The sequence below is a fragment of the Macadamia integrifolia genome, chromosome 13, assembly GCF_013358625.1.
Source record: "Macadamia integrifolia cultivar HAES 741 chromosome 13, SCU_Mint_v3, whole genome shotgun sequence".
Taxonomy (NCBI): domain Eukaryota; kingdom Viridiplantae; phylum Streptophyta; class Magnoliopsida; order Proteales; family Proteaceae; genus Macadamia; species Macadamia integrifolia.
Window position 1 is genome coordinate 23,835,366 of NC_056569.1, and position 26,763 is coordinate 23,862,128.

The following is a 26,763-nucleotide window of genomic DNA, read 5'->3' on the forward strand; positions in this document are numbered from 1 at the left end:
CTTAAAACGTTGCAGAAAGGAAAGAAAACTGCAAAAAAAATAATCACACAATGCAAAAATTTAGGTTGGTTCAACAAGAGTATGTACCTACATCCACGGTAAGACGAGATATGCTACAATATCAATTGAGAATAGGGTCACCTCTCATATTTCAAAGAATGAAGTCACTATGATTCATAGCAACTTTATATAGGTATATTTTACATAAATATCACCCAAAAAAAATTTCCTTGCGATTGTTGCCCCCAATCCCTAGTCCCGCTAGCTCAATGAGGCCTCAGGAAAAAATAAATAAATAAAAAATAACATACAAATTGGGCCGATTCCTCCAAATCTCTTAACGGTCCTTTGGAATCAACTCAGAAATCCATGTCACCGAATACAAAACATTGTACCTCCAACATCCTTCTACAAGTAAGCAGATATTGCACCCCCAACATCCTTCTACTGCGAGACTACTTGCGTCTTTTGCAACACCCAACATGAAACCCTATGGCACACTTTCCTGTCTTATGAATTTACCAAAAGAATATGGGCGGCTAGCCCCTTGGGTCTTCATCCTACTGCCCTCCATGCTGCCTCTTTTCAGCGACTAATTATGTATTTCTTTAACTCTAATATTATTCCACGTAATAATCTTGAATATTTCTTCTCAGCTTTTATAATTATATGCTATTATATTTGGTCTCATAGAAATCGGATTATATTCCAAAAGGAAAAACCAAATCCTCATAAAATACGTGAACCTGCAATAAAATGGATCCATTCCACTCCCATTCATTCGTGTTTAAACTCAAGACAATAGGTAATTACCCTCAGTCCCATTTCCTCCACGACAATCAATTCTAGTAAATCCACCATATTGTTTTTAGCTTTATCCACCAGTCCTTCTTCAACAACGATCAGTTGGGTGATGTGAATCTTACACAATGGGGTAAATAACCTACTAATAATTGACTATCTATCGACAAGAAACAATACTAAGGGAGGCGCCAGGGCTATCTTACTTGGAGTATAGTTTGCACAGGAGCGTGGGTGAATTGTGAAGGACATCTGGACCAAATCTGAAATAGTGCAACGATTATCTTTTAATCTTGATAATTTCTTTTGACCATTAAGCGTGACACCTATCTTTTTGAATGTATATGAAATTATGTCTAATGTTACTTGTAGCCTCAAACCCTCTAACCATTGGTTACAATACTTTGCATCCATAGCAGAGAAAATCTCTATCATGAACATGTTGATTAGAACTTATTAGGGCTTTGGATAGAGAAATCTGTTTAGATTTATTAAAGAAGTTAAAAGACAAGATTTGAATAAAATTAAAGGAAGCTTCATGCACTGCAATGCATGCACAGCATGTAGATGGGAATGGTTAAGGGGAAGGTTTGACCTTAAGAAGACAAACCCTTTTTTGTCTTCTTCAAGTCTGGATTACGTGTCATGGTGTATTAGATGAGTTAAGAGCTCTTTTTAAAGAAAGAATGAATTTGACGAAAGATACAGTAGGCAACCAACCTCGCATAAGAAGTGTTACGGTTAACTCAACTAATCAACTTCCCCCTGCGTTAGCTGATCATGGTTCGTTATAAACTAGGCCCAATATTGTGACGGTTATAACTCTCTATTCCTCAAGGAATTGCAGAATTGCCACTCCTTTTCCCTTGACTTCTGATAGGTTGACAAGTGTATTATTTTCTGCTCTTTTTCCTAAGATGCCCAAACCACCCATTTCCTTTCTTTCTTTCTTTCTTTCATTATTTATTTATTTATTATTTTTAAATCCCCCTAAATTTTCATACCGGGTTGATACTATACCTTATAAGGGTTTATTGGTTCGATTTCAGTTTAAACAGTTGGGTTTGATTTGGTTCATATTGTAATTAACAGAAATCAAAGCTGAGTTGATTATTAATTGATTTTGGGTTAGTCAGTCTGTAATCTATTCAGGAAACAACCTATGCTCGAAACAAGGGTAAAATTGTGTATATTATGACCTTCCCCCAGACCCTATAATGGTAGGAACCTCGTGCATTGGTCACGCCAATTTATAAGCCACTAATTATATGCTTACTAGCTCGGTTTTAATTTTTTGTTGATTTTTTGTTATATGTTTTGTAATATTTAAACAACTGATTTTATTCATTTAATCTGTCTTAAGTGGTTATATTTAGCTTGTAATCGTTTCTACGTTTTATTGATTTTATACTGTTGTAAACGGTTAAGAACTGATGGTATATTAGTTATTTCTTCTGACAATACATAAGGGTAAAAGGCTTTGTGCACGGTCCTATCACCCCTCAAAGTAAGGGTTTGAAATGACCAACCTTCTCTACCCTACTTGACAGATTGTAATCTGTCCATGCCTCGTATGTCCAGTTGTGCATGAAAACCCTCCCCAAAAGTAAAACTAAGATCGATTTAAATGGTTTGATTTGATTTCAATAAATAACTTTGATTTAAAAAAAAAAAAAATTTTGTAATCAACACCCTTATTAATTAATAAGTCTATTAAAAAATTGTTTTTACACAATACAATAAATTGATAATTACAAGAAGTCTCAATTCTTTGCTTCAATGTATCAATAATGATAAAAGTTCTATGAGCCACGTAGCTAGGCAGAGTATGCTAGCACGGTAGTTATCTCTTTCCTCTTCGTATAAAATAACCTCGATGCCTTTCTATGTACGGTACCACACTGGTATATGACACCTCATTGATGCATTCTCTTGTACCACTTGCCTAAAGAACCCTCGCCCTATCAATAATCAAGATGATGTTTGTGCCACACAAGAACCCTAATTTGGGTAGGAAGAATTTCATTTTCTTAAAGTCAAAGGTAAGGGTATAATTGTAATTTAGCTAAATTACATTAGAACTTCCATGGTTCATGGCGTATTAAGACATCCATAGGTTAATAAACTACAAAGCCTATCATTGTCAGTTTGCTCCCCCATATATATCTTCCCTTCCAACCTCCAACTCCATTCCTCTCCTTCACTTGTAAGGGACAAAGACTTAGTACAGAACTCATTAAGAGATTGACATTTAGACTGCAACTGCCAAAGTTAAGCTTTAGACTTTAAGAAGAAGAAAGAAGAACAACCCAAAAAGAGAAGAAGATGATGGCTTCTCAGCGTTGGTGCAGCTTATCTCTTTTGTTTTTCATCTTCATCTTTGTCATAAGACCATCGACGGCGAGACCGGAGAAGGAGAACCCGCTCTTGGAACTGTCGCGAGCGGAGTTTGTAGAAATGGCTGGCTATGGAGAAGACAAGCTCTCCTCTGTCCTTGTGACAGGTTCGGTTCTTTGTGAGGTCTTTGTGGATGGAGACTCTGAACCTCATACAAGGCCTGTCTCAGGTTTGTCAATCCCTTAAGCTTCTTTCCCTTCTTTTCTATCTATTTTCTTTATAATTTGCTCTCCTTCTCCCACCCTGCTCGCCTTTCAATCTTTGTTTTTAAGCTCATGAGAAGATGGAGATAGGAAGGGAAATAGTTATAAGAAAAGAAAAGAAAAGAAAAATGTTTATAATAATCTATCTAAAACTCTTATCATATTTAAAAATAATTATATCTTCCGATGTAATTTTTTTATCTTAAATCAAAGAGATTTAATTGCGAAGAAAAGTATGATCATATTTTCAAGTTTGGATCCACTGCATGTATGATAAGGTGTATCGAGTCCATGACACCTATTTCATCTGCTACTATCTAAAAGGAGAAGAAAGAGCAAAAAGACAGGTGTTGGCATTTGATCTTACATGTAGACGAGGTTTTAAAACTTGGGATTGATCACAATCGATACTGTTTTAAATCAAATGGCTTTAACTCTTGTTCTTTAAAACAGAAGAAGAAAAAAATTGGTATTTGGATCATTTTACCCCTATACCTTACAAAGTGGATTGTTCAGGATCACAATTCAAGATTCAATGGTAGTCCAGACAAAAACCCAAATTTCTAGTAATAACCCAAAAGAAAAATCAGATTTTGACCCAAGTCAAAACCCATTCAAAATTAGAGATTTTAAACCTTGGTCAGGATCAGGGATCGGTCTCAACTGATTCGAATCATTAGATTTTTAAACCTACCCATCTAGTAATCCGATCTCCATATTACCCACCCCAATTGTATGAAATCTCAAAATTACCCTTGAGTGTCCAAAGAGTCTCATTGCACCAATAAAGGTGGTGGACATTTATGGAAAAGCATAAAAAGGACATATGTTGGCGGCTACGTTAGGTGATCCGATCTCCGTATTCTCTCCCCTGTTCTACAAAATCTCAAAACTATCCATGAGTGTCCAAAGAGTTTGTTTTGTTTTATTTTATTATTTTTTGTGTTTTAAAGAAAGTGTCCAAAAAGTCTTTGTAGGATGATCATGACTTTTGAACCATTGGATGAAAGAGAAAGAGATGTGTTACTACACTTCTGCCTCACCTCTCATTCAATATTTAGAAGGCACGATTGTATACATATGCAGCCGTGCATAAAAATTAAATCTTTGTATATCTTGTAGTTCCTTTTCATCTTTCATTTCTTTATTTAAATGTATATATATATATATATTTTTTTTTTTTGGACTTTGTTATTGATACTTATGATATAGAAAGAATTATGTAGCCAGTTTCGGAATTCTCTTTTGGAGGTGGTGCAGTAGGTATTGTTGGTAGCCATAAGTTGGGTTGCATTGATCATTGATCTAAGTCAAGGAGTGCCCAACAACTTATGATTGGTTGTGACAATCATATATCACACCACGGGAAAAGGCTGTATACACTGCCAGTGTATCATAATTTAATGTCCATTGTGTGTCTCTCTTCCTCTCTTTGAAATGACCTCCTTACCCCTCATATATGATACGCATCCCATGACCCCATTGGTGCCACCCGCTAGTTTACAACATATGTGTGTTGTGCCTAGGGTTTGAGAACTCACTATCGGAAATGGGATCGACCAAGATTGATACTGATCTAGATCACCCTAGATCGAACAGAAATACCCCTGATTTTACGTTTAAAACCACTTATTTTTTTACCATTTTACCCTTGTCCATACTAATCCACTAATACGGTATCAGCCAAGAATCAGGATCAGTCAAGGCTGACACTAATCTGATTCGACCAATTCTGATCAATCCGATCCGATTCCTCAAACCATGGTTGTGCCTGTCAGTCTCCCTTACACTAATTAGATTGGTATTAAAATTCTTGGAATTAGATTGGTATAAAAAGCAAACACCCCAAAATTAGGGCATCCTTCTTTTGCTATTGAAAATAGGATTGTGTGGCAAAATAAGCCATTGTATTGTACTCAATAGTTGGAACTTCACTTATACAAGCCTAACCATGGCTTCATGCTTAGTTATGAATATCATTCTTATAGCAAGCCAACTAATTATGTGTCAATAGGTCCAAATTGTGTTCTATTTAGTAATCAAAGAATTAACTTTGAATTATAGACTGTCCATCTTAGTGATAGATCCAAGTATTTCTGCAATCCCACAGTTTGTCTGCAAATCATGAGGGTGGAAGTTGACCTACCTTTGATATACTAAAAGGTTGTAATCTTTACAGGTGCAACAGTAGAAGTTAAATGCAACAGTATAAGGCAAAAAATGGAGGCAGATAGCACAGCATTGACAGACAAGTATGGAGATTTCGTCGTGGACCTTCCTTCCCAACTCCATGCAATTCCAAATTTGGAAAAGGCATGTACTCTGAGTGCTCTTGACCTACCAAAAACCTCTCCCTGCAACCAGGTTTTTGTAATGATGCCTATAGGAATAAGATTAGCATCAATTGGTAATGGCATCCGCACTTACACCGCTGAAACAATAACATTTCGTCAGCCTCAAACTTCAGATCTGAACAAAAAGAAAGTCTTGAAGAAATGATCCTTCGGTGAGGTTAGTTTGGAAGAAGATAGAGGATTAGACTGAGCTCAATCAGATGGCGCGTTCTGTCACAATGTTGAGGTCATGTGATCCCAGTTCTCCATCTTAACAAAAATGAATACAGAAGAGGTATAAAAACAAGCAGCAGATTTGTAAATTATAGTTACTATCTGTTATATTGTGTGCAAAGATCATATAGAGATCATACACGAGAAAAAATTTCATGCATATGGAATGCTATTAGATATTACTGTGTGAATTTGTATAGGCCTGATGTTACATACTATAAAATGAAGTGTGCTATCATTAGGCAATTGAGAGTCTTAATTCTTCCCTATTCTCAACTCTCAAGCTCCTTAAACCACCTTGTTTGGTAAAGATTTGATCCACAAGCAAGGACTACTAACAAAAAGAGATGTTATGAAACCAAATGAAAAACAACATAAACCAGAATCATATTTACTAGTAATCAGGAACTTTTTGTTATGTTCCAATTGCCTCTGGATGTGATATGCTTGGTTATGTCAACACAGCAAGTAAGTTTATCTGCTCCTCCGTCAGGGATCTCAATTCAGAATTCTGCCATGTCTGTAGCTTTCAAAGCTCAAATGGAACAAGAACTAGCTTTTCTTCCAGATCATAGTCTTGGTTTGGCTCAGGGGTTGGGTGGTTAGTAATCTAGGATATAGGTAAAAACCTGAAACCTAATTTTCCCTTTTCAAATAAAGCCATTACCCACTAATTTATGGTTCCAGCAACATTTATCGATTTGAAATTCACGGTTGTCGGATTGCAAAACCTGATAATGGCAGTTTATTTGTTTGATAATTTAATCTTTGGGTTGGGTGATCAATTAGTTACCTTGTTGGAGTCTGTCTTACCAAACTTCTTCACAGTCAAATCACAGGCCATTAATTGAACAGAGCTAGTTCATCTTAATACACAAATGTAGCATTTTAATCTGCTCCGAACAATTCCATCTTCTGCACATTACCATTGTCTACTGACTACTAGTGGTGCCAACACACAGATGTCTCATAATGGGACATTCTATTGCAAGCTGAAAAACAATGAAACACCATGCTAGAGAAAGCACCAAGAACTATAGGAAAATAAAATTTTAGTTTTTCATGCGAAAACACAGGGTTGTGACTGAAATTGAAAGTGAAGAGGAATAACAAAAAGAAAGTAAACCCTAAATGGTTCTTGAAGAACCAATACAGCAGATATAGAATCTGAATATTAAAGAATGAGGCATTGTAGTTCCATGGAGATCTTCCTTAAAAGCTGCAACTGACATCCAAAATTGCAAAAGTTGGTTTTAAATAAAGGGTGTGGTGATATATCTGTTGAACATATTCAAATACTAACCAACAACTAAATTCTAGTTCCTCTAGTGGAGTTTAGCAATGATGGGTAATTCAAGCAGTCTAGCAAAGTTCAAAATCCATAAACCTGAGTTGAGGCTTCTATTCCTATTAGCAAAGTTCAAAATCCATAAACCTGAGTTGAGGCAAAAGAGGTGACTCTATGATGCAGACACATTCAATCTGATCCAAAGAAAGGAAATTTCATGGTGGTTTGCACTCCAAAGAGTCAACTCTCCAAAACAAACTCAGAATATCTTCTATGAAACTTGAAATTTGGTCCTCAAACATTTAATACTTTTCTGGTTTAGATTTTTTAGAATCCTTAGTGTGCATGACAGATCTGTATTGAATTGTTTCAGATCAAAGACAGTTTATTTATTATGGACTGAGTTGCTTATTTGTATCCAAAAATCCTAATAATTGTCTTGAAGTCATGATCCAATTTATAGAACTAGAAAGGGAAACTTGAGGTTCTTTGCCTACCAGATCATACTGGATGAGCTCCTCATAAAGAGAGAGTAATTCAAATAAAAAACAAAGGAGGTCAAGAATCAAAAATCTCACAAGCAAACTATTGATTGCTTCTTACCTACAAACATGCCAATTCTACTTGGTCACCTACCACAGACAATAATTTAGTCAATAAAGCATTTTACACTTAACATTTTCTGATTTCTAAGTTTTTTTAATCAGGGTTTGCCCTCCTTTCAAATCGAGTTTCTACTTCTTGTTTAATTCAAGAATTCCTATAAATCTCATAGAACAACATTCTAATTTTGGGTTTTAAGAACTGAGCTAATAAGGGAATAAGGGACTAGTCATACAATCTGAAGAACTGATCAATAAGGTAGAAATGGTGAAGAAAAAAATTAATAACTTCCTCGTTATGGGTAGGAAATCATCATCTAGAAAACAAAAGAAGATAAACTACCCAGATTATTTTAGTGTATTTCTTAGCAATGAACTAGCTAGGGCAACAATGCAACACGAGCAATTGATGAATACACATGGAAAAGGCCAATAAATGTAGATATTCAGACTCTGGAAGACTAAGTAGAGCTTCTGAAATTACCAGAAACGAAGAGATAAAACACCTTGAGCTTTACTTTCGGTCGCTCTCTCTCCTCTCTGCCTCTGCTTTGTGATCTACGAACACAGACTTGAAACCTGGGCGGGCCTTGGGCAAGGTTTCAAAAAAACGGAATCGGGGATTCGATTGGCCGATTCCGATCTGAATCGGTTTGAATGGGTCAAAATCAGTCAGATTGAATCGGTGAATCATGACTCGCCGATTCGATTCTACTCCCCACATGGAAGAGGAGTTACCCTCCCCACATGGGTGAAAGACATCCATTGGGGATCATGATCATCTCCCCCTTTGACCACGGGTCGAAAAGCATGGACAACTCTCACCAATGTTGGGAATTCACCAGATGGAGAGAGATCCGGTCCCAATTCTAGCGTCATTATTTCTCTTCCTACTAGTTGAATATCTGAAATATCCTCTCCTAATTTTTAACAACCCAAATGGCAATGAGAGCATGGCCTATGCTAGTAGTCCATGTATTTATCTCTCTCCTTTATAAATCGATGGTATGGGGTGGGTGTCTGTGGGTGGTCCACCTCCTTGCTGGCTCTTGGCTCTGTGCATTTGGGTTGTGTGCCTGTGACTCTCCGCATGTGGGGAAGAGACAAGAAGCCATTCCCATTCCGACAATGTCACCAACGTGTGTATGCAAATTCCGAACATTGAGCTTTTAAATTGAGACTTGAGTTGGTATGTCAAGGATTCTATTCCATAAAATCATGGGAACAACCCTACAATGTTTAAAATATAAATATTTTTAGCTGTGTGGTAAACCTATTTCAGCAATGATTATCTTGATTTTTTTTTATTAAAAATAAAATAAAATAACAGAAATTATATACCCGTTGAGCATGAGTGGAATAACTAAACCAAAAACAATGAAATTCTGGTGAGAAAACAGAAATTCTTTCTTTGTGCACTGTAATGGTTGAAGGGACCATTTGTATAGAATCCTTAAAACACTATTTCACTCTCACAATAGATTGGGTTAGGAGTTTCTTAATCAGTGTCAATTAAACCCAAATAAGAGTCCTAACATATTACGTATTTTTAAAAACAGATTTTAGGTCTATAACGTAATTCTACAATGAGGTTTGCTAGTAGTCCATGATAGAACTCTCAGATATTGGATCTCAGCTATTCATTGAAACCAGTTTTTTTATTTTTTAGGGAATTGATTCTTTATTTGAGAGCATGGCCTATGCTAGTAGTCCATGTATTTATCTCTCTCCTCCATAAATCAAGAGATAAAGTCATCTTTTCACGTGAGTAGGAGAGAGATAGACACCTGAGAGTTCTAACTTAGATCACACTCATGGACATAGTTATTTTTCCTATTCTTTTTTGCCATGCCATCCTCTCTCTATCTTTTTTTTTTTTCTAACGAATTGATAGGAAAAATACCATGAAAGTTTTTTCATGAGATCTACTTGGTATATGTTACGTTATCTTCAAGGTTATGCTCTTCTAAAAAAAATATATATATATATATATATATTTATAAATAAATAATGAATTACAAGTTTTTAAAATATCCTTAAGAAGATAAAATCCCCAAATTCTCCATTCTCTTGACATGAAAAAGGAAGAGTCAAGGCATGTCTTATGGAACTGAATATCCTCAATAGTGGTGGAAATCTAAAATAGTGGATGGAAATCGGCAATCCAAGTGAAAGCCAACATGCCTCAAATCAGCATGAAGTGCAACTCTCATTCTCAGTCTAAATGCAAGGGACTTCTCAACAACTGTTGAAATAGAAAATATTCAAATACAAATGATTCAAGGATTCAAAATACATCACCAGTTCTATCAAAAAATAATAAAATAATAAAAAAAATGATCAAGGTCCAGAGCAACCCAATGCGCGACGCTCCTGTTATTGCAGGATTTAGGAAGGGTCAATTCCATCCAAATTATATAATATTTTACTAAAATAATTATATAAGATATTTGCAAATATAAAAAGGAAAAATTGAGAATTAAAAATAAGTTTCCCAACTCACCTTAAAAAATAAAATGTCATGAATAATTGCAAATTAAAAATCATAAATTTAGGGGAAGGGTATTTATGCCAATGTTGTGGATGTGGAATCCATTCCAACAGCCATAGTCTTTTTGGAAGCGTTTGGTGGGAGGTTGTCCATGTCATATGTATCATGAATTATTTTCTTAGACTAGTTTAATTTATTCATATATTAAAAAATTATTTAAAAAAGTTATGTATATTTGAAGACCAAGGGCTCTGAATATTGAAAAAAAAAAAAAATTATACTTGAAATAAACCCCCAATTTTGACATATCGAAGGATTTTCTTCTTCTATCCAATGATCAGAATGAGCAAATCATTTACCTATATAGAAAATTAGATATTTGTGTGAATATATTTCCTATATTGCCAATGAAGAAAACTATCTTGCAATTGTAATAATGTCTATGTAATGTAAATGTACGTATATATTGCACATGTGTATATGATGCCAGTTGATTTGGATCGTTTTCAGCTTAATAAGTAATTCTTCAAATTTTATCCATGTAGTTTAGATCAATGCCTTACCATTGAGTCATAACTATATAAAAATTTGAATCTGGTTCGGATCAAGATCAGATCCATTAATAGACGTATTGCATGAATGATTCTTGTGTTTTTTTTGTTGGTAAGAATGACTCATGTGGTTACATCGAGAAAATAAAGTATTGATTGTAATATGACAAATAGATTATATTCTAATGGTAGGATTGATCAGGGTTGACCCGGATCTTTTTTGTTCTATTTATTTAATATATATTATTAATTTTTTTCAACCTTTTTTATAATACATTTTTTTTTTTAAATGATAAAAATCACACCAAATTATGAAGTTGAATCGATTTTAATGTCATTTGACCAGTAAATAATACCAAGATCATTTCGATACATTTCTCGTATCACCACCATCGGTTACTGGAAGATGATTCAAAACTCTAATTAGAGGTTAGACAAAGCATTCAGGCTTTAAACAAGATTTCTCAATCTTATTCTTAGGCATCCTTTCATCATCATTATACATATCTTTAGGGTGACGAATTTATATTAGGTTTGAAATTTTCATTTTTCTTCCTATTAATTTTCCTAATAACCAAATGGAGCCTAAGTTGAAACCTTACAAAAGGTAGAGAGGGGAGAATGCGACCCTTCTCTTTCAAGAATAGTTGGACCACCACTTTCTCTACCAGCCTTAGGATATGTTTTACAACCCCACCACTAGCACTAATTGCTAACTGGTACAAGTCAATGATCAATCACCATTGTAGTGATGCACTCTGCACTTTACAGACACCCACTTGAGATTTGAGACACAGATAGCTCCACAATGCAGCTCAAATGTAAGAAAGTCTCTTACTTGAAAGCTAGAGAAAATCTTGTTGTAAACAAGTTTGTTTGTAGATAAAAAGTTGTAATTTTATTTTTTGCCATTTTAACATACTATATTTTTTTATCCAATGAGGACAATTATATCATTTCACATGTTAAGTTCCAAAAAAAAAAAAAGTTTTCAAAAATTAGGATTCAAATCGGTGAATTGGCCGATTGAGATTGGAATCAATCATGACTAATCCTAATTCCAGTCAATTCGACACGATTGATTCATGCCAAGAAACCCTAGAATCACTGAGTTTCAAAATTTGGGGCCTATTTGGATCAAAATTAGCATAGACCGATTCAATCCCCAATTTTGTGTTTTCAGATGCTGTTGATAACTCTTGATAGTGAAATCATAATAAAGAACCCTTGTTACCCTTAACTTGAAGAACTTTCAGGAATAAAACAATAGGCAATCAAAAGAAGGTTACAACTTCTTATCAATTGACCATTTGGATGAATTAAGAAGCACCCTTATTTCAATATGTAAACGCACTACATATGTCATTAATATGGAAACAAGCAATACATACAACTAGATATAACCCTTTGAGCCAAAAATATATGACTACATCACAGAGCAAGCATTTGGGTTCTCATCACTGAAAATCTGATCAGGAGGGTATGGATAGTAGTACTCCATGTGGTATTTGGGACCATAATACTCAAATTTCTTGACATCAGCTTTATTATCCTCTTCCCCCTTGCTTTCCTTCTCTTCTTTTTTCTCTCCTTTATCCTCCTCTTCCTTCTTCTCTTCTTCCTTCTTCTCTTCTTCCTTCTTTTCTTCATCTTTCACAATAGAAGCTTGTTTCCTAGTCCTCTTGTACACATTCTCCACAAGCTTCTCCGGGTCTACAACACCCTTTACCATCACTTGATCATTTGAGACGTCTGTAGCTACAGATTCAACTCCTGTGAAACATCCATTTTTGTGTAATTTCGGCTAATTAGTAAGCGTAGCATACACAAACGGGTAGGTGATTAGTTCATGAATATATGCTTATACCTTCAATCTTTCTGATTCGCTTCTGCAAAACTTGAGCACAAGCTTCACAGTGCATGTATACTTTCAATGTGACTGTGACAACAGGAGGAGGCTGCAACCATTATGAATAGAAACGTGAAAACAATGTAGAGTGTTATCCAAAAGATATAACATAGAATCCGGATCAGCTCATCAGCTTCTCATGCATGAAGGTTTTATGTTCGGTTTTGTGATGGCATATGTCCTTTTTCTTTCACAAATATTCCTCTAAATATTTTTTAATGTAACATAAAGCAGTATTTTTGGAAGAAAAAAGACAGATGTCATTACGGAACCATAAAGATCTCAAGTTTAAAAAAATCTGTTGAAGAAGACCAGGCCCAGCTCCAGGCTCATGACCGACTCATTTGAAGAGCACTTTTGTTGAAATGTTTAAACGACAAAAGCCAACACCTAACCCATTTGAAAATTTATGCCTTACCCAAGCCCAAGCCCAAGCCCAACCCACCCCACGAGTTCATTCATGCATTAGTATTATTACACGCCTAGTGCCATCCAAGAATTTTAACCTCGAAATCGGGGATCAAATCGGTCTCTGCCAATTCTGATCCGATTCTAGATTAGAATTGGTCCCCAAAACTCTAGAATGGATCAATCAAACTTGAAACTCAGTGATCCCTCCTAAAAATCCTAGAATCAATTGCTCCAAAATGGTCAGAAAGGATGGTATTTGGGGTGAGTCCAATTCTTTTTTTCGGTAGAACTAGGAATACCTAAGATAGGAATAATTGATAGAATTAAGTACTTAATTTGGTAGAGTAGAATTAATCAGGGAAAATGATGGCCACGTTAGTAGTATCATGAATCCTCTCACAGCATAATATTCTCTTTCTTCTTGACATATAGGACCCCTTGAATTCGAACTGTAAGTCTATCACACTCAATAACATTCTCTTTCCTCTTGACATATATCCCCCATGTATAAAAATCGTGAGATGTCCCTTCCATACTCCCATTATTTTAGCATGAAAGATTTCATCCCACACTGGCAACATATAGGTCCCTTCCCATTAGATAATAAACATGTATACCATATGCCTTGTAGAATACACATGCATTTATGAATGAGACTATGACATTATTTTCTTAGTATGCTTTTATCTTTGTAGTGAGGTGAAGAGAAGGAAAAATGGAAAAATATGACCTATGAATGGTAACAATATTTAGCAAGCTTATGTGATGGTATTTATTTATTTATTTTTTTAATAGAGAAAAGAACCTTGCTAGTCTAATATTCCCTACCGAGACACAGTTGGGTATAAAAAGACAAAACTGCCCTTATGCAGTGTTGGGTATTTTTTACGCTGAACTACATGTCTTGGTGAGGGAACATTAGACTCACAATGTTTCCCCTGCCCCTTTTTTTTTTCCTTTTCATAAATACCTCTATCTTAATAGTGTCAAATTCTAACCATAATTGCTTTAGAGCAGTTGGTGAAATTGTGGTACATCAAGCACTTAAGCCCATGCTCAACAAGAGATCTCAAGTTTGACCATACTAGCATTTTTCCTCCTCTCCTTTCCCCTTTGTAAAGTAGGTATCCATCCACCTCCCCCCCACCAACCACAACCCCCCCACCCACGGATAAAAATCGTCTGTTGTGCTAATCGTCTGTTGTTCCATGTTTTGCTAGGTGCAGAGTGCGACACGTGGATGGTGCATCACCAACGGTCAGGATTAAGAGGGTTGGTTGAGGTTACCAAAACCGGGTTTTTTTGTTGTGAACCAGACCGAGATTCCAACCCAACCCGTTTCCTCCTCTCTTCTTCTTCACTCTTCTTCTTCTTCTTCACCCTCTGTCTTCTTCTTCTTCTTCTTCTTCTTCTTCTTCTTCTTCACCCTCTGTTACCCAGAGCCTTTCCTTCCTCTATCTCACTCACTCTCCCTCCTCAATCCTCCCTTTCCACCTGGGCTGCATTTAAAAAAAAAAAAGAAAAAAGCATGGGATTTCTGGGCAGCGGATCTACCGCTCCTAGCCGTCGGCACAACGACCAGACCGAGATTCCAACCCAACCCGTTTCCTCCTCTCTTCTTCTTCACTTTCTTCTTCTTCTTCTTCACCCTCTGTCTTCTTCTAACTGCAGAAACGCAAAAGAGAACACCACGGAAAAATAGGAGAGAGAGGGAGAGAGAGAGAGAGAGAGAGTCTTGACCCTTGAGACTGAAGAGGAGAAATGGTTTTGCTTTTGCGGAGGAAACTGGAAACCAAGAAATTCATCTTTCTTCTACTCTGATTTCTTTCTGATAAATCCAGCGCTCTTAAGCTCTTAAGCTCCTTCATGTCCAGCGATTGGGCAGCGAGAGTACGGAGATCCATCGTGCGAGTAACCCACAACCCATAATCTTGGTACCGAGATCGCCGGACTGCAACAACGATCTCCTTCCTCTTGATTGAGAAATCTCTGTTTTTAGGGATTTTGAATTCAAACTTGGTTATGAGTTGTTTGTCAGAACCGGTTCCACTCCATACGGTTCGAGTCATCCATTGATCTAAACCGGATTTAGTAACAACAGACCAATCAAAACAATTTCAACTGCAGATTTAAAAGAGGACACGTGTCGTGTTCTGCAGCTAGCAAAACACAGCAAAACAGGGATGGGGAAAAACAGACGATTTTTATCCCCCACCCACCACAAAAAAAGAAAAAAATGTCAAATTCCAGCCCTAACTAGTTGGAACTGAACTGAAGTTACAATGGATCAGCTTCAGTTTGGGCTTGTATAAAATCGGTTGAAATGCAAACCATCCAGACCAAAGCGATGGTCCGACCAAACCATATTAAAACCTAATAAAAAAATGAAATAAAAAAAACCCATATGTATATATAGTAAAATGAAACGAATCAGACCAAGACGAAGGCCAATTATCGAAACCAAAACAAAACTGGGACCAAATCAGACCGAAACTGAGGCTTCTTTTATTGGGCCGGATTTGGAACAGCCCAGTTCAGCACTAAAACTGGTTCAATCCAACCTAATCGGACCAAACCAGATTTAGTAACTGTGCTTAATCACTCAATCTTTCATTAAAAAAAAAAAGGAAGAAGAAGATCTGTAGTTAGTTACCTCATCCTTCTTCTCTGGAGGAGACTCTTCTTTCTTCTCCTCCTCGGGAGGTTTGGGCAAAGGTGAAATAAGCTCCACTTTTCTTCCGCTCTTCTTCTGTACTCTCTCGCATACCTTTATAGGGTCAGCTGTCTTTCCCTTCACTATTACCTTATCACACTTGTAATCTGTCACCACTTCCTCAACCCCTGCCAAGATCAATTAACCAATACCTTTAGAAAGAGAGAGAAAGACTAGAGAGAGAGAGAGAGAGAGAGAAGTTCAGTAAAAGGGGAGGAGACCTTCAAATCCTTTGAGGGTTTTGACAATCTTCCTTGCACAAGCCTCGCAATGCATGTAAACTTTGAGGACGATCTCTTGAGGCTCTTCTGCCTTCTTCTCATCCACTTCTTTCTTTTTCTCTGCTTCTGTGCTTCCTTCCTCTTTCTTCTCCTCTTCCTTCTTTTCCTCTTCTTTGTTTTCCTGCCATCATATATAATACTAATCCATCAAGTTACAGCTGAACCAAACAAACACCTAAACCCAAATTATTCTAAGAATCAGTAATGAAAGGAAATTTCTACACAAAAAACTGCACTTACTTCACCCATTTCCAACCAGACAGGAAGCAGTTAAGCACACTGGGTGGTGGGGGAACTGCAAAAGTTACGAAAACTCTATCAAAATGAGTTGAGATCAGATAACAGTGGGAAAGGAGAAATAACAATGCTTGCTTCTCCTTATAACTACCACCAATCACTCTCTCTCTCTCTCTCTCTCTCTCTCTGTATGTGTGGTGGTGATGTGGTAAAGTATGTGGAGATTCTGCAAGCCTGACGTGGAATCTGTGGAGATTCTGCAAGCCTGACGTGGTATCGTATAATGCTGATTAACTTTCGTCTTTGGTGCACAGTGGGAAAGTCATTCCTTCCTAAAGACTTGCGTGCCCACTCTACGGTCCACACTGGTCTGGTCCTTTTCACTATTAATTATCAACCAACCGTATCTGTCCCAGCCTATGAATGTTTGGACCTCCAAGGTCGGTCATGATTTGCTTGATAAGAACAACTCAAACGATCTGACTCATAGTTAATAATTGGAGCCGGTCCGAAAGGGGCCCAACTTCGATGTTTTTCCCAGTTTTGACTGGCCAAGATAAGAGCCAATTAAAAAAATACATGTATAAAATTTATTAGTTTGAATAAATTAAAATCTTGATCACGTGGCAGAACAAATGAGGTTGAGATTAATGCGTATATGTAGTGTTCATCATAATCCACTTTTTGCATATCAAGTTTCAATCCAACCAGAATTTGTCAATTGACATGATAAATAGTGGAGTCTAAATTAACACGCACTCTTTCTCTCTCTTTGATTATACTCCTATTATGCATAGATGCTTCAATTTTAATGATCATGTTTCACCTTTCTTTCATTGTTATGACTCCAATCCGTGTTCGGATAGTATAGTGAAAGAGAAAAATGAGCTTTGTCTTTAGTCTAGGAGCATACCTAGAAAATTGAGATTGGGTTGGTGTTCCATGCGTTGTACTGCTTTGTTCATATGGGGTGTCTCATGATATGAAAATCGACCACCTGTGCAGAGTGAGGGTGACTATTCCATTATGATCAACTTCCTGTTTTCACAAAGGACGACAACAAAGGCTGGAACTATCGTTCTCTAACCATCATTGGTGTAACAATACTTCATTCTTACATTATTCGTAGGATGTTGGGCACTCTGTTAATCTTTCAAGAGCTAACTGCTCAACCAATCCGCCTATTCCCATTAATAAATAAAATAAAATAAAGAAAAATGACTTTATCCAAGAGTATGGCATCGGCCTGCAATCAAACTCGATCAAGAGGGGGTGAAATAATCTCCCCAATCCTAATGAAAGGGGAATCCCACAACTATGGATGCTTCTATATGTATGTGTGTGTGGTCCTATTAGTCTAAGGATTTGCCCAAGAATCACACTCTCGGACAAAACTCTTACCACTAAAACAGATAAGCAACACTGACACTTAAATACTTTGAGGTAGGTTGTGAATAAGTATTGGTTATAAGGCCCCAAAAATATATGAGATCAATTTTTTTGCAGATATTATCCTCCAAACTGGAGAAATTGACTACAGAAAAGACCAAAGATAGTCAATAAGCCCACAGCCACATCCTTCCCACTCATTTGTTTTGTTTTTTCTCACTAATGGTTGGGAATTCTTTTTTTCAAGTGATGCAGAGAGGACTGAGTTTCTATTCACCAATGGTGAAAGAAGAATTCCTTTGTCATGGTATCGATATTCGAATGCTTAAGGAGAGGGATGGTTTCTATCCAAACCATAAGGATGGAGAGTTTGTGATGGAACAATCATGTCATATCGCTAATATATGGTAAAGGAATTCTTCCTTCGCCAACTGGTGGAGGAAAGGAAAAAAAAAAAGATAAAGAAGAAAAAGAGTTGAGAGCTCTTTTTCAAGCTTGGCTTATTAATTATCCTTAAAACAACTAAATGAGGTTGGTTATACCAACTAAATTTGCTACTCAATTCAATTTATGGTCATATTTCTTGTTAAGCCATATCCATCCATCTCTTTTACATCTCCCCTTGGTCTTCTTCTTTAGTATGCACTGTGTTATTTGCCTTTTAATTTTGGGTTTTGCTTTGTGTAGTGTAGTCACGGTTGATTACACTGAGATTATAATCAAATGGAATTATCATCTTTCATACATAAAAAGGATGGTTTTATTCGTATTTTTACGTAGAAATTATATTATACACCATAATTGAAAGTTCAATGAAATTATATTTATAATTGTTCATTGTCTTATTCGTCCTAGTTACATTCTTTTTTATTTCTCCTTTAGGGTAACTACATTGGAAAACATTCCCCCAATGGTCTCTTTATATAATTTTACCACGTGGCAAGGTGATGTAGCAATTCAAACAATTGGATTGATAGGAATGGTGTAAATTAACCACTTGTAAAATTTCAAAGTCAGCATCAATCATGATGGTTGATATTTCTTAAATATATTTTAAACCAATTTTTCAAAAGTTTCACATTTTCAACTCATTTTCTTTGTGATTTTTCATTCTTGTCATAGTGCTTAAGGAAGTGTAACGCTTCACTATTTGCCACATATTGGTTATTTCATAGGATAAGGATCACACAAGCATCTCATTAGAATAATTTCAGATTAAAATGAGTAAGGAAAGTAACTAAATTTACAAAAGGAAGTGGCTAAAATTACAAAAGATACTTTTGTATATCTTACATTCATTTCCATTTGATGATATTTTGGTAATTTTACTTAAACTTTGAATCAAAATTTGAACAATTTCCCTTACTTATTTTGGACTTAAATTTGCTCATTGAAATGTATGTGATGTCCTTTATCACATTGAGTAACTCATGTATTATTAAATGGCAAATAGTGAAATGTTATATTTCATTAGGCATAGTGACATTTAGAATAAACTTTTTTTTTTGTCAGATAATTTTCAAAGTTTTCATTTCGCAATATGATCAACTCTATTTTGGTTGGAGTTTAGCATATGAGTAGTAGATCACGTACCCTATCTTTGCAAGATTTGATCTTTCATAGACTTCCTCCACACTTCTAGGGGGAATAGCAGCGTAGCTGACTCCTTGACTCAAAAGGCCGTGTCTCTGCCAAGCAAAACATCTTGGCCGTTATCCAATCGTTGGCTATCTAATATAGGTATGTCCGATGCCTTGCGTTCAGCTCACGCTAATAGAAAGCTTTCATTTCCACACCCTCACCCACCCCCCCCCCAACCCACCCCACCCCCACCCCACCCCACCCCAAAAAAAAAGAAAAAAACCCACTCTCATGACAAATATTAGGCCCACAGAGAAAGGCCTTCTCAGACAAGTCCTATAAAATTTACAGTTGCTCACAGCAAGTTTCTAAACTAGAGGCAGGATCCTTCTAGGACAAACCCAATTTGTAGTGGTCCTACATAGGCGAAATTGAAGCGATCAAATAATGCATAATTTGAACCAAACATGATCGAAGCCGAAATCGCCTAAAACCAAAAGCTTTCTTAACAGTTTGCTACCCAATAACAAATTGAAATTGATTCAACCTATTCAAACTGACTATATATATATATATATATATATATAATAGGCGATGAGACTTAATGATGAGCCCATAGTCCAATCATAACGTGATATCATTGTTGATGAAAGAGATTTTGCTGATGGACTATGGACTTTGGTTGCTCATGTGAATCTTTTCATCAACGGTAATATAATGAGTGATCTTTGGACTCATCAATAAATCCCACCCTTTATCATTCATACTCCGATCATAGCATCACCATTGGTCTTCATCGGTGAAGGAAAACTTTTTACAAATTTGAGGGCATTTCACTTGTTAAGAATTGGGGACGAGTTTCATACACGATTACCTTCCTATGATATTCATAATATAAGGGGTGGGTTTTTGTTTTTCGATAGAGCATTTGTCACCATCGCATGTATATGTAAATATATATATATACACTACTATGCACCATGCACCATGCACCATGCACCATGCACCATGCACGGCTGTACATATAACCTTTTGTCTTGAGAATATTATTTCGAGCAACCCTGTTATTTCTATGTCGATAGCTAAAGATATTCGGAGCCCGGCTAGTGAGAATAGAAACAAGACCCCCATAAAACGATTAGAATGATGGAATCAATGAGGACCTACCTAATTCAACCTATCCACCACTCAATGGATGACATGTGGGATGATAAGGAGAATCTCTCTGTGTCTGGACTATGTGGAAAAGGTAGATAAACAAGAGGAGCTTGGAAAGGAAAGGGAAGGGATAGATGGATAAAAAGGAATGAAAGAGGTGATCAAAAGGTGATAGAGCCTCTTCTGTCTCTTAGGTGACAAACTGATTTGACCCTTGAGAGTTGATACCAATCAATCCACACAGAATCTCCTCATCTCTTTCAAAGTTTGGGTTTTGCTAAAATTCAAAAAAAAAAAAAAAATTCAAAATTTTATTGACCAGAAATTTTGGAAAGAGAGGAGGGAAAAGAAAGAAAAAGAAAACCCATCCACACTATACAGGTCCACAATAAAAAGTCAGAAATTAAGGTGCTTTACCTAGGCTGATGGATGAGCAAATGGAAAATGCTCCTTGTGGCTTCAGTTGGGTATTCACTTACAATCTCAATTTTTCTTTTTATTATTTTTATTTATTTATTATTTTTTTTTTTTTTGAGAGGGGGGGGGGAGGGTGGGGTTTGGAGGTAGAGTGATCTTTCCATTCATCTCCATATGGCTATGAATTCATTACTCATTAGCATGGTTTAAGGTATTGGTATCATATCAGCATATCAACTGATCTAATATAAATCGGTATCATAAGAGATTGATATTGATGCGATACTAATATGGATTGATTGTATTGAACTAATATAGCTTGCATGATCCTTATCACTATCGTATCGACATTGATAGAAACAGATATAGACACAAAAAATTGATGTTAATGATGATGAAATTCTTCTATTTTAAGGGAGTGGGTTTAAGTCTAGTAGGAATGGACCATAAAAATCAGTGAACGTATTTTTTATTTTTTTGATTAAAGAGTGGACATTGAATTTCAACACAAAAAAAAAAAAAGACTCATAATAAGTTATAAAGATACGTGAAAGCAAAGGCAAAAGCAGAAAGACAAAATTTCAAAAGCTAAAACGAGACAAAAGAAGCTTAGAAAGAGAGGTGAAAATAAAAGAAATAGCGTCTCTGGAGTTGTCTGAAAGAACATGGACTCAAATCCTCTGCGGTGAATGATGAGTGGTAGTGAAGATCTAACAGTTGGGAGGGCCCCAACATGCATCTCAACCATTGAATCTTCACTACCGCTCACTACAGAGGATTTTTATGCACTTAAAGCACTCGTCCATTCATTAGATTGATCTCACAAAAACTTAGAAAGTAATAGCAATTGATCATGAATTTTTTTATCAAACCTTTTTATGCCAAGAATACGATTAATCCAGCATGGGCTACATAGCCTCGAGTAGTTTACCAGACAAATTGAGTTGTCGAGCATTCTCTGCCCATCAAACAAAACTGGTGGTTTCTTGGTCACGATCAACTAAAGCTAACGTTTAATTAAAGAGTGTTTCCACTACTTGACAGTGAACAAGCAAGCCATCGTCGCTCAGAGAATCCCAGATAAGGGAGACAACTCGCTCACATCAAGGAGATTTATTCCCAGTTAAATACGAAACTGCCAAGTAAGTAGGGGATCTTTCCTAAGCAGTAAATATCACCAAAAAGGACTCCCGAAACACCCCTATAACATGTTAACTCCGATGTCTGATCATCTTGATATATGAGTACTTTGGGAAGATGTTTGGCACCCAAGCCAGCTGGTCAGGAAAATTGTTTGTCTTTTTTGTTCAAATAGTTGTCTTAAAGCATCTCATGTGGGAAATAATCTACTAATTGGTTCTGTTGGGCATCGCAATGAGAAGATGAATCCTGATATTGGGCTGGACAATGTGATTTGGGCTAAAACGGGATAATGGGCTGATATTCAGAGTTTCTGCACACAGCCGAGATCATGAAAGTGTATATTATCCTTGGGTCGGGTAGAAAGCTATAGGCACAGGCCCATGGGAAAAATTGCAAGTGAGTGCATCATGATCTGATAAGGGGTTGGATTACCTATGGGCCATTTTTGGGCTTAAAAATCATAGGCCCATGAGGATAACCCAGCGTTACACCCAAAAATGTAGATGCATGATCTTAAGGTCCCCAAGGGACTCACATTGTTGGCTATTTGCGGGTTTGTAATCAGAGACCCACGTTATGTGTCTTGATTTCTTTTACCTTTTTTACGATTGCTTTACTCTGACAATTTTGGTGGTGATTCGAATGAGAAATTTTGTGATGCATGTGATAGTAGTAGAGGGTTATTGGCCCATTGCTGATTGTTTGGGGGTGTAGGGGTGAAGAATAGGGTGGTACAGTATGCAACCCGATGGATCTCCCTCGACATGGAGAAGTATTTATATGTTTATTGTCTTGTAGTACAAGAAAGTGAGTGATTTGGGCATTTTCGTGTTCGGATTTCTGAGAAAGAATTTTTGCTAGAACTTTTAGTATTCTTGAGAGATCTCTATTGTTTCTTTTCTTCCATCACGTAGTGACTCATCTTCAGCTTTCGTCCATGAATGTTGCACATCATATTAGTGTGTAAATCACGTTAATCTATGTATCATCTTTGATTGAATCGTTTGTTTCTTTGAATCACCAGACACTTTCAACCTTGATATGATATCGATCCTAACTGAAGTGGATTTGGCTGATACCTGATACCCAATAGCAAAACTGGGGGTGTCAAATCGGTTAGGCTGAGCAGGTTTCAGTTGGACCTAATTGGGCTTGAGCACTTTAGAACCTCGCACCTTGATCAACCCTTTAAAGTAATTGGGCCTCAAATGCTAGGCATGTTTCTATTTATAAATGGTTGGTTGGGCATCGATCCTTAACTAGGCTAAATAGGATAATTAACCATTTATCTTTAAACTAGCTTTAATCGGGTTTTAAACATGTTGGGTAGAGTAAAAGTACTCTAACAGGCTATCTAATTGGATAATCGTGTTGGGTCGAGTCAGGCTAGTAATCAATAGAATGCTTGTCAAGTTGCACCCTTGCATCAAGAACGACTAATTATATATAGGGGGATTTAAGCCCGACATATTTATTAATCAGACAATTGGGCCTAAACTTGGCACCCTCTACCGAATACCATGAAGGCGTGTCAACTTGAACATTGCATCTTTTCATTTGTCACATATTTTAAAGGTACTCCATGATAGTGATCATAGCCTCATGTTGAAGTTCTCATTCGGCAAACAACGCTTCTACAAGACCAACAAGTGATAGTGGGACATGCGGACTACCTCATACTTACTGACGAAACTATCCCTTCATTTTCTGCTGGGATCTTGCAATCTTTGCTTCTCACGTCTTTCCTGAATTATCCTGACACGGTGACTGCATGAAAGGGCAATATGGTTATTTCAGGTAAAACCTGAGACCGTTATAATATATTAGCGGAGTCGCCATGTCTCTGCCCCGTCGAGCTTTCTAGGGTTAAGTGTGCTTAGGGCCAATCAATCCTTTCAGTTTTGGGTACCTCTTGAAGTAGTAAGTTCCGATCTGTGTCTGGTTATTTTTTGGTTCTTCGATCTTCCTGGCTTTCCCCTTTATCACTTACAGAGTTGTCTAGATTCGTGAAAGTTCTGGGCTTTTGCGCCCTGTAGACGCTGAAATCCATGGTCATCTGCATCCCATGGATCCATCTTCCGTTCAGTCCACTCCTTCAGTCGAAGAAGATGAGTGGGGTAAGATTTCTAATACGAAGAACTTAATACTATTGTATTTAGTTGGAATTTGTTTTCTTTCTTTTAAATGTTTACTGTTGCCAAGATAGAATCTTTAGGTCAACGTAGTGATGCAGAGAAGTCTTGATTTTGATGGTAGAAAACTTGACATGTTCTTGTTTTCTTTTTTTCTTTTTGGATTGATTTGTAGATATTTTTATATTTAACCTTCACTTCTTGTTCTGTCGGCAAAAATGCTGATGTAGTTTACAATGATGGGAACGCTCTGGAATACTGATTTGGGCATGTATATTTGAGAGTGATTTGATGTGGATATCACGATGAGCTCTTCTTTTTTGGGAGCAAAGTGATCCTAATTGTTGCTTTCGCTGGTTTTGGTATATGGAAGTTGGTTTCATAGTAATTCTTCCACTTGTAGTCTGACGGTAAGTCTCAAGTATTTGCAGATGTGTAATGGTTTTTCAGTAAAGCAAACATTACAGTAGCTATTACGGTTTTACCTATTGTAATGATAGAGAAGTGGAAAGGGTTTGAGAGCCCATGTGTCATGGATGAATAATGGACTTGAATTATGCTAAAGTTGTAAAGCTTACATACCTCTCATATAGAATATATACAGAAAGCTTACAGTTGCTGATGCAGGATCAAAGCTGAATCGAGTTAACCCATCTGACAATGTCGACCGAAATGAACCGGGTCTGATTGGATTTTCGGGTTTGGTAGGATATCTTAGGATTTGTTTTATTTAGAAAAGATTAAGTTATTTTATTTGGAAAGATATGCAATTTTTTGTTAGTTGATAGACAGGTAGGGAGTTACTAATTTGAGTTTTATTTTGTTTCTAATTTCATTAGTTTGAACTTAGGAAGTAATTAGGAATTGCTTTATTAGTTTTAGATTTAATTAGGCTAGTTTTAATTTTATTTTATTATATAAAGGCATGTAATGTAGGTTATTGGACAGATTTTGAGAATGATTTGAATTGAATATTTTGGTGCCGGGTATGGTGCAAGACTAGGTCGTGTGTCCTCCTTCCCCCCCTCTCATTGTGCGATATCTTTTCTTCCTCCCCTGCAACTCTGAGTTCTCTTATGATTTTCTTCCCTTCCCCTACTGGCCCTCCATCAGTTGCTATGTGAAAGAATGTCACTGGTCAAACGTAACTTCCACTGCCTGATTAGCCAAACCTTAAATCCTAAATGCTTCACAAGGAGAAGCCTCATGTTCGTGGAACCTGATGGGCCTTTTCTCCTTTGCCTGAAAGAACTCCTGATACATCAGCTCAGTGTGACAATTGAAGACCATATTATTCTTTTCCCATAGTATGATCCAAAAAAATTGGAGCCAGGAATATATATATATATATATATATATATACCCTTGGTTACAAACACTTGACTAACCCAGCACCCCAAGAGGTTAGCAGGTTCATTTGGCACTGTCCTGGGAAAGTTCAGCTTATGGAGCAATTTCATCCACACTTCAAAACTACAAGATCAATGCATCAAACTTTTGAATAATCATCACTCTTGCACTTGGTACAAGTGGCAGTGTGGCACATACTTGGGAGATGCAAACCCCACAAGTCGAGAGCTTGGTCATCAATATGCTTCTAGGGCATCCAGTAAACTTCAATTGGAAAACATCTACCCATTCCAATCCATGAGGAAAGGGGCTCGTTGAAGGCCAGTGAGCCAAGATTGGGCCTCAGACTTTCAAGAAACCACACACCCTACTCTCCACCAAGTCGTAAGGAATGAGCTTCAACTTGAGAGTCTCAAATTGGGGAAAATGAGCTTGCCTGCTCCAAATTCGTCTCTATCCAAACCAGATGATTTATTTTGCATATCAAGATGTTACCTTAGTGATTGGAGTCCCTCATATGATAGTATCTTGAATAAACAGTTAATCAGGCAACTTAGCCTCCTTGTCAATGACTATGGTAATTGTGGAAACTCATTCATAAGATGCATATTTGTGTATCAACTCTTGCTTCATTGATATCATATTCTGTAAGTAAACTCCTATGAATATTTCAGTTGCAGATCCTTTTCCTACTCTTTCAAGGTAATTTTCTGTGAATCTGTTGATCCATTCTGAAATCTGAATAAAATTTATTTTGCATCTTTTCTAGACTACCAGCCACCAATGCTAGCATATTATAGTGAGATCCTTCTGATGTGTAGTTCTGGCTTATGAACCTTTACTAAAGTATCCCCCGGTTTGATACATATAACCCCCATTGGTAGTCTTCAATGTCTTCTCCAGTCTTCTCTTGCAGTTTCTCATGTCAATTGCTTGTTTGAATCACCTTGTAATGTAAAGGGGGGGGGGGATTGGGATATCTGAAGTCCACAGATGTGATTTTCTGACTCTTAAGGAATTCCTTGAGAACATTCTGGTCAGCACCAAAGGGTCACAGAAAACTAGCTTATTTTGAATGCAAATAAAGAATTAATAACAGCACAGTATTGGACTTGATAATAGATCCCCCCCCCCCCCAAAAA

At 36.7% G+C, this 26,763-nt stretch overlaps 3 protein-coding genes across 4 annotated transcripts in view; 2 read left to right on the forward strand and 1 right to left on the reverse strand.

Moving 5' to 3' along the window:
• Positions 1-2,993: 2,993 nt before the first annotated feature.
• Positions 2,994-6,214, forward strand: LOC122059304. Its single transcript, XM_042622019.1, has 2 exons — positions 2,994-3,367; positions 5,581-6,214. Exons 1-2 carry the CDS (start codon positions 3,127-3,129, stop codon positions 5,898-5,900), a joined length of 561 nt encoding a protein of 186 aa, XP_042477953.1. The 5' UTR covers positions 2,994-3,126; the 3' UTR covers positions 5,901-6,214.
• A 5,892-nt stretch (positions 6,215-12,106) lies between these two features.
• LOC122059227 (heavy metal-associated isoprenylated plant protein 7-like) lies at positions 12,107-16,611 on the reverse strand. Its single transcript, XM_042621911.1, has 5 exons — positions 16,455-16,611; positions 16,155-16,335; positions 15,874-16,061; positions 12,768-12,858; positions 12,107-12,673 (listed from the first exon to the last, which is right to left on the reverse strand). Exons 1-5 carry the CDS (start codon positions 16,461-16,463, stop codon positions 12,327-12,329), a joined length of 816 nt encoding a protein of 271 aa, XP_042477845.1. The 5' UTR covers positions 16,464-16,611; the 3' UTR covers positions 12,107-12,326.
• Positions 16,612-23,945: 7,334 nt separating this feature from the next.
• The window catches only part of LOC122060060, a 6,690-nt gene continuing 3,872 nt past the window's right edge, over positions 23,946-26,763 (forward strand). Inside the window, exon 1 of one of the 2 annotated variants that reach the window (XM_042623214.1) lies at positions 23,946-24,256. In XM_042623214.1, the coding sequence (XP_042479148.1) occupies positions 24,205-24,256 (52 nt within the window). In that variant the 5' untranslated portion in view covers positions 23,946-24,204. The remainder of the gene's footprint in view (positions 24,257-26,763) is intronic. The other variant, XM_042623215.1, reaches the window with a different exon arrangement.

What these genes read in the sequence shown, in the direction of transcription:
- LOC122059304 (XM_042622019.1), top strand. Translation starts at nt 3,127, where the DNA reads ATGATGGCTTCTCAGCGTTGGTGCAGCTTATCTCTTTTGTTTTTCATC. An exon ending in TCATACAAGGCCTGTCTCAG is followed by an intron (nt 3,368 to 5,580) that starts GTTTGTCAATCC and finishes TAATCTTTACAG; the next exon opens with GTGCAACAGTAGAAGTTAAA.
- LOC122059227 (XM_042621911.1), bottom strand. An exon ending in CTCCAGAGAAGAAGGATGAG is followed by an intron (nt 12,859 to 15,873) that starts GTAACTAACTAC and finishes TAATGGTTGCAG; the next exon opens with CCTCCTCCTGTTGTCACAGT. An exon ending in GCGAATCAGAAAGATTGAAG is followed by an intron (nt 12,674 to 12,767) that starts GTATAAGCATAT and finishes GATGTTTCACAG; the next exon opens with GAGTTGAATCTGTAGCTACA.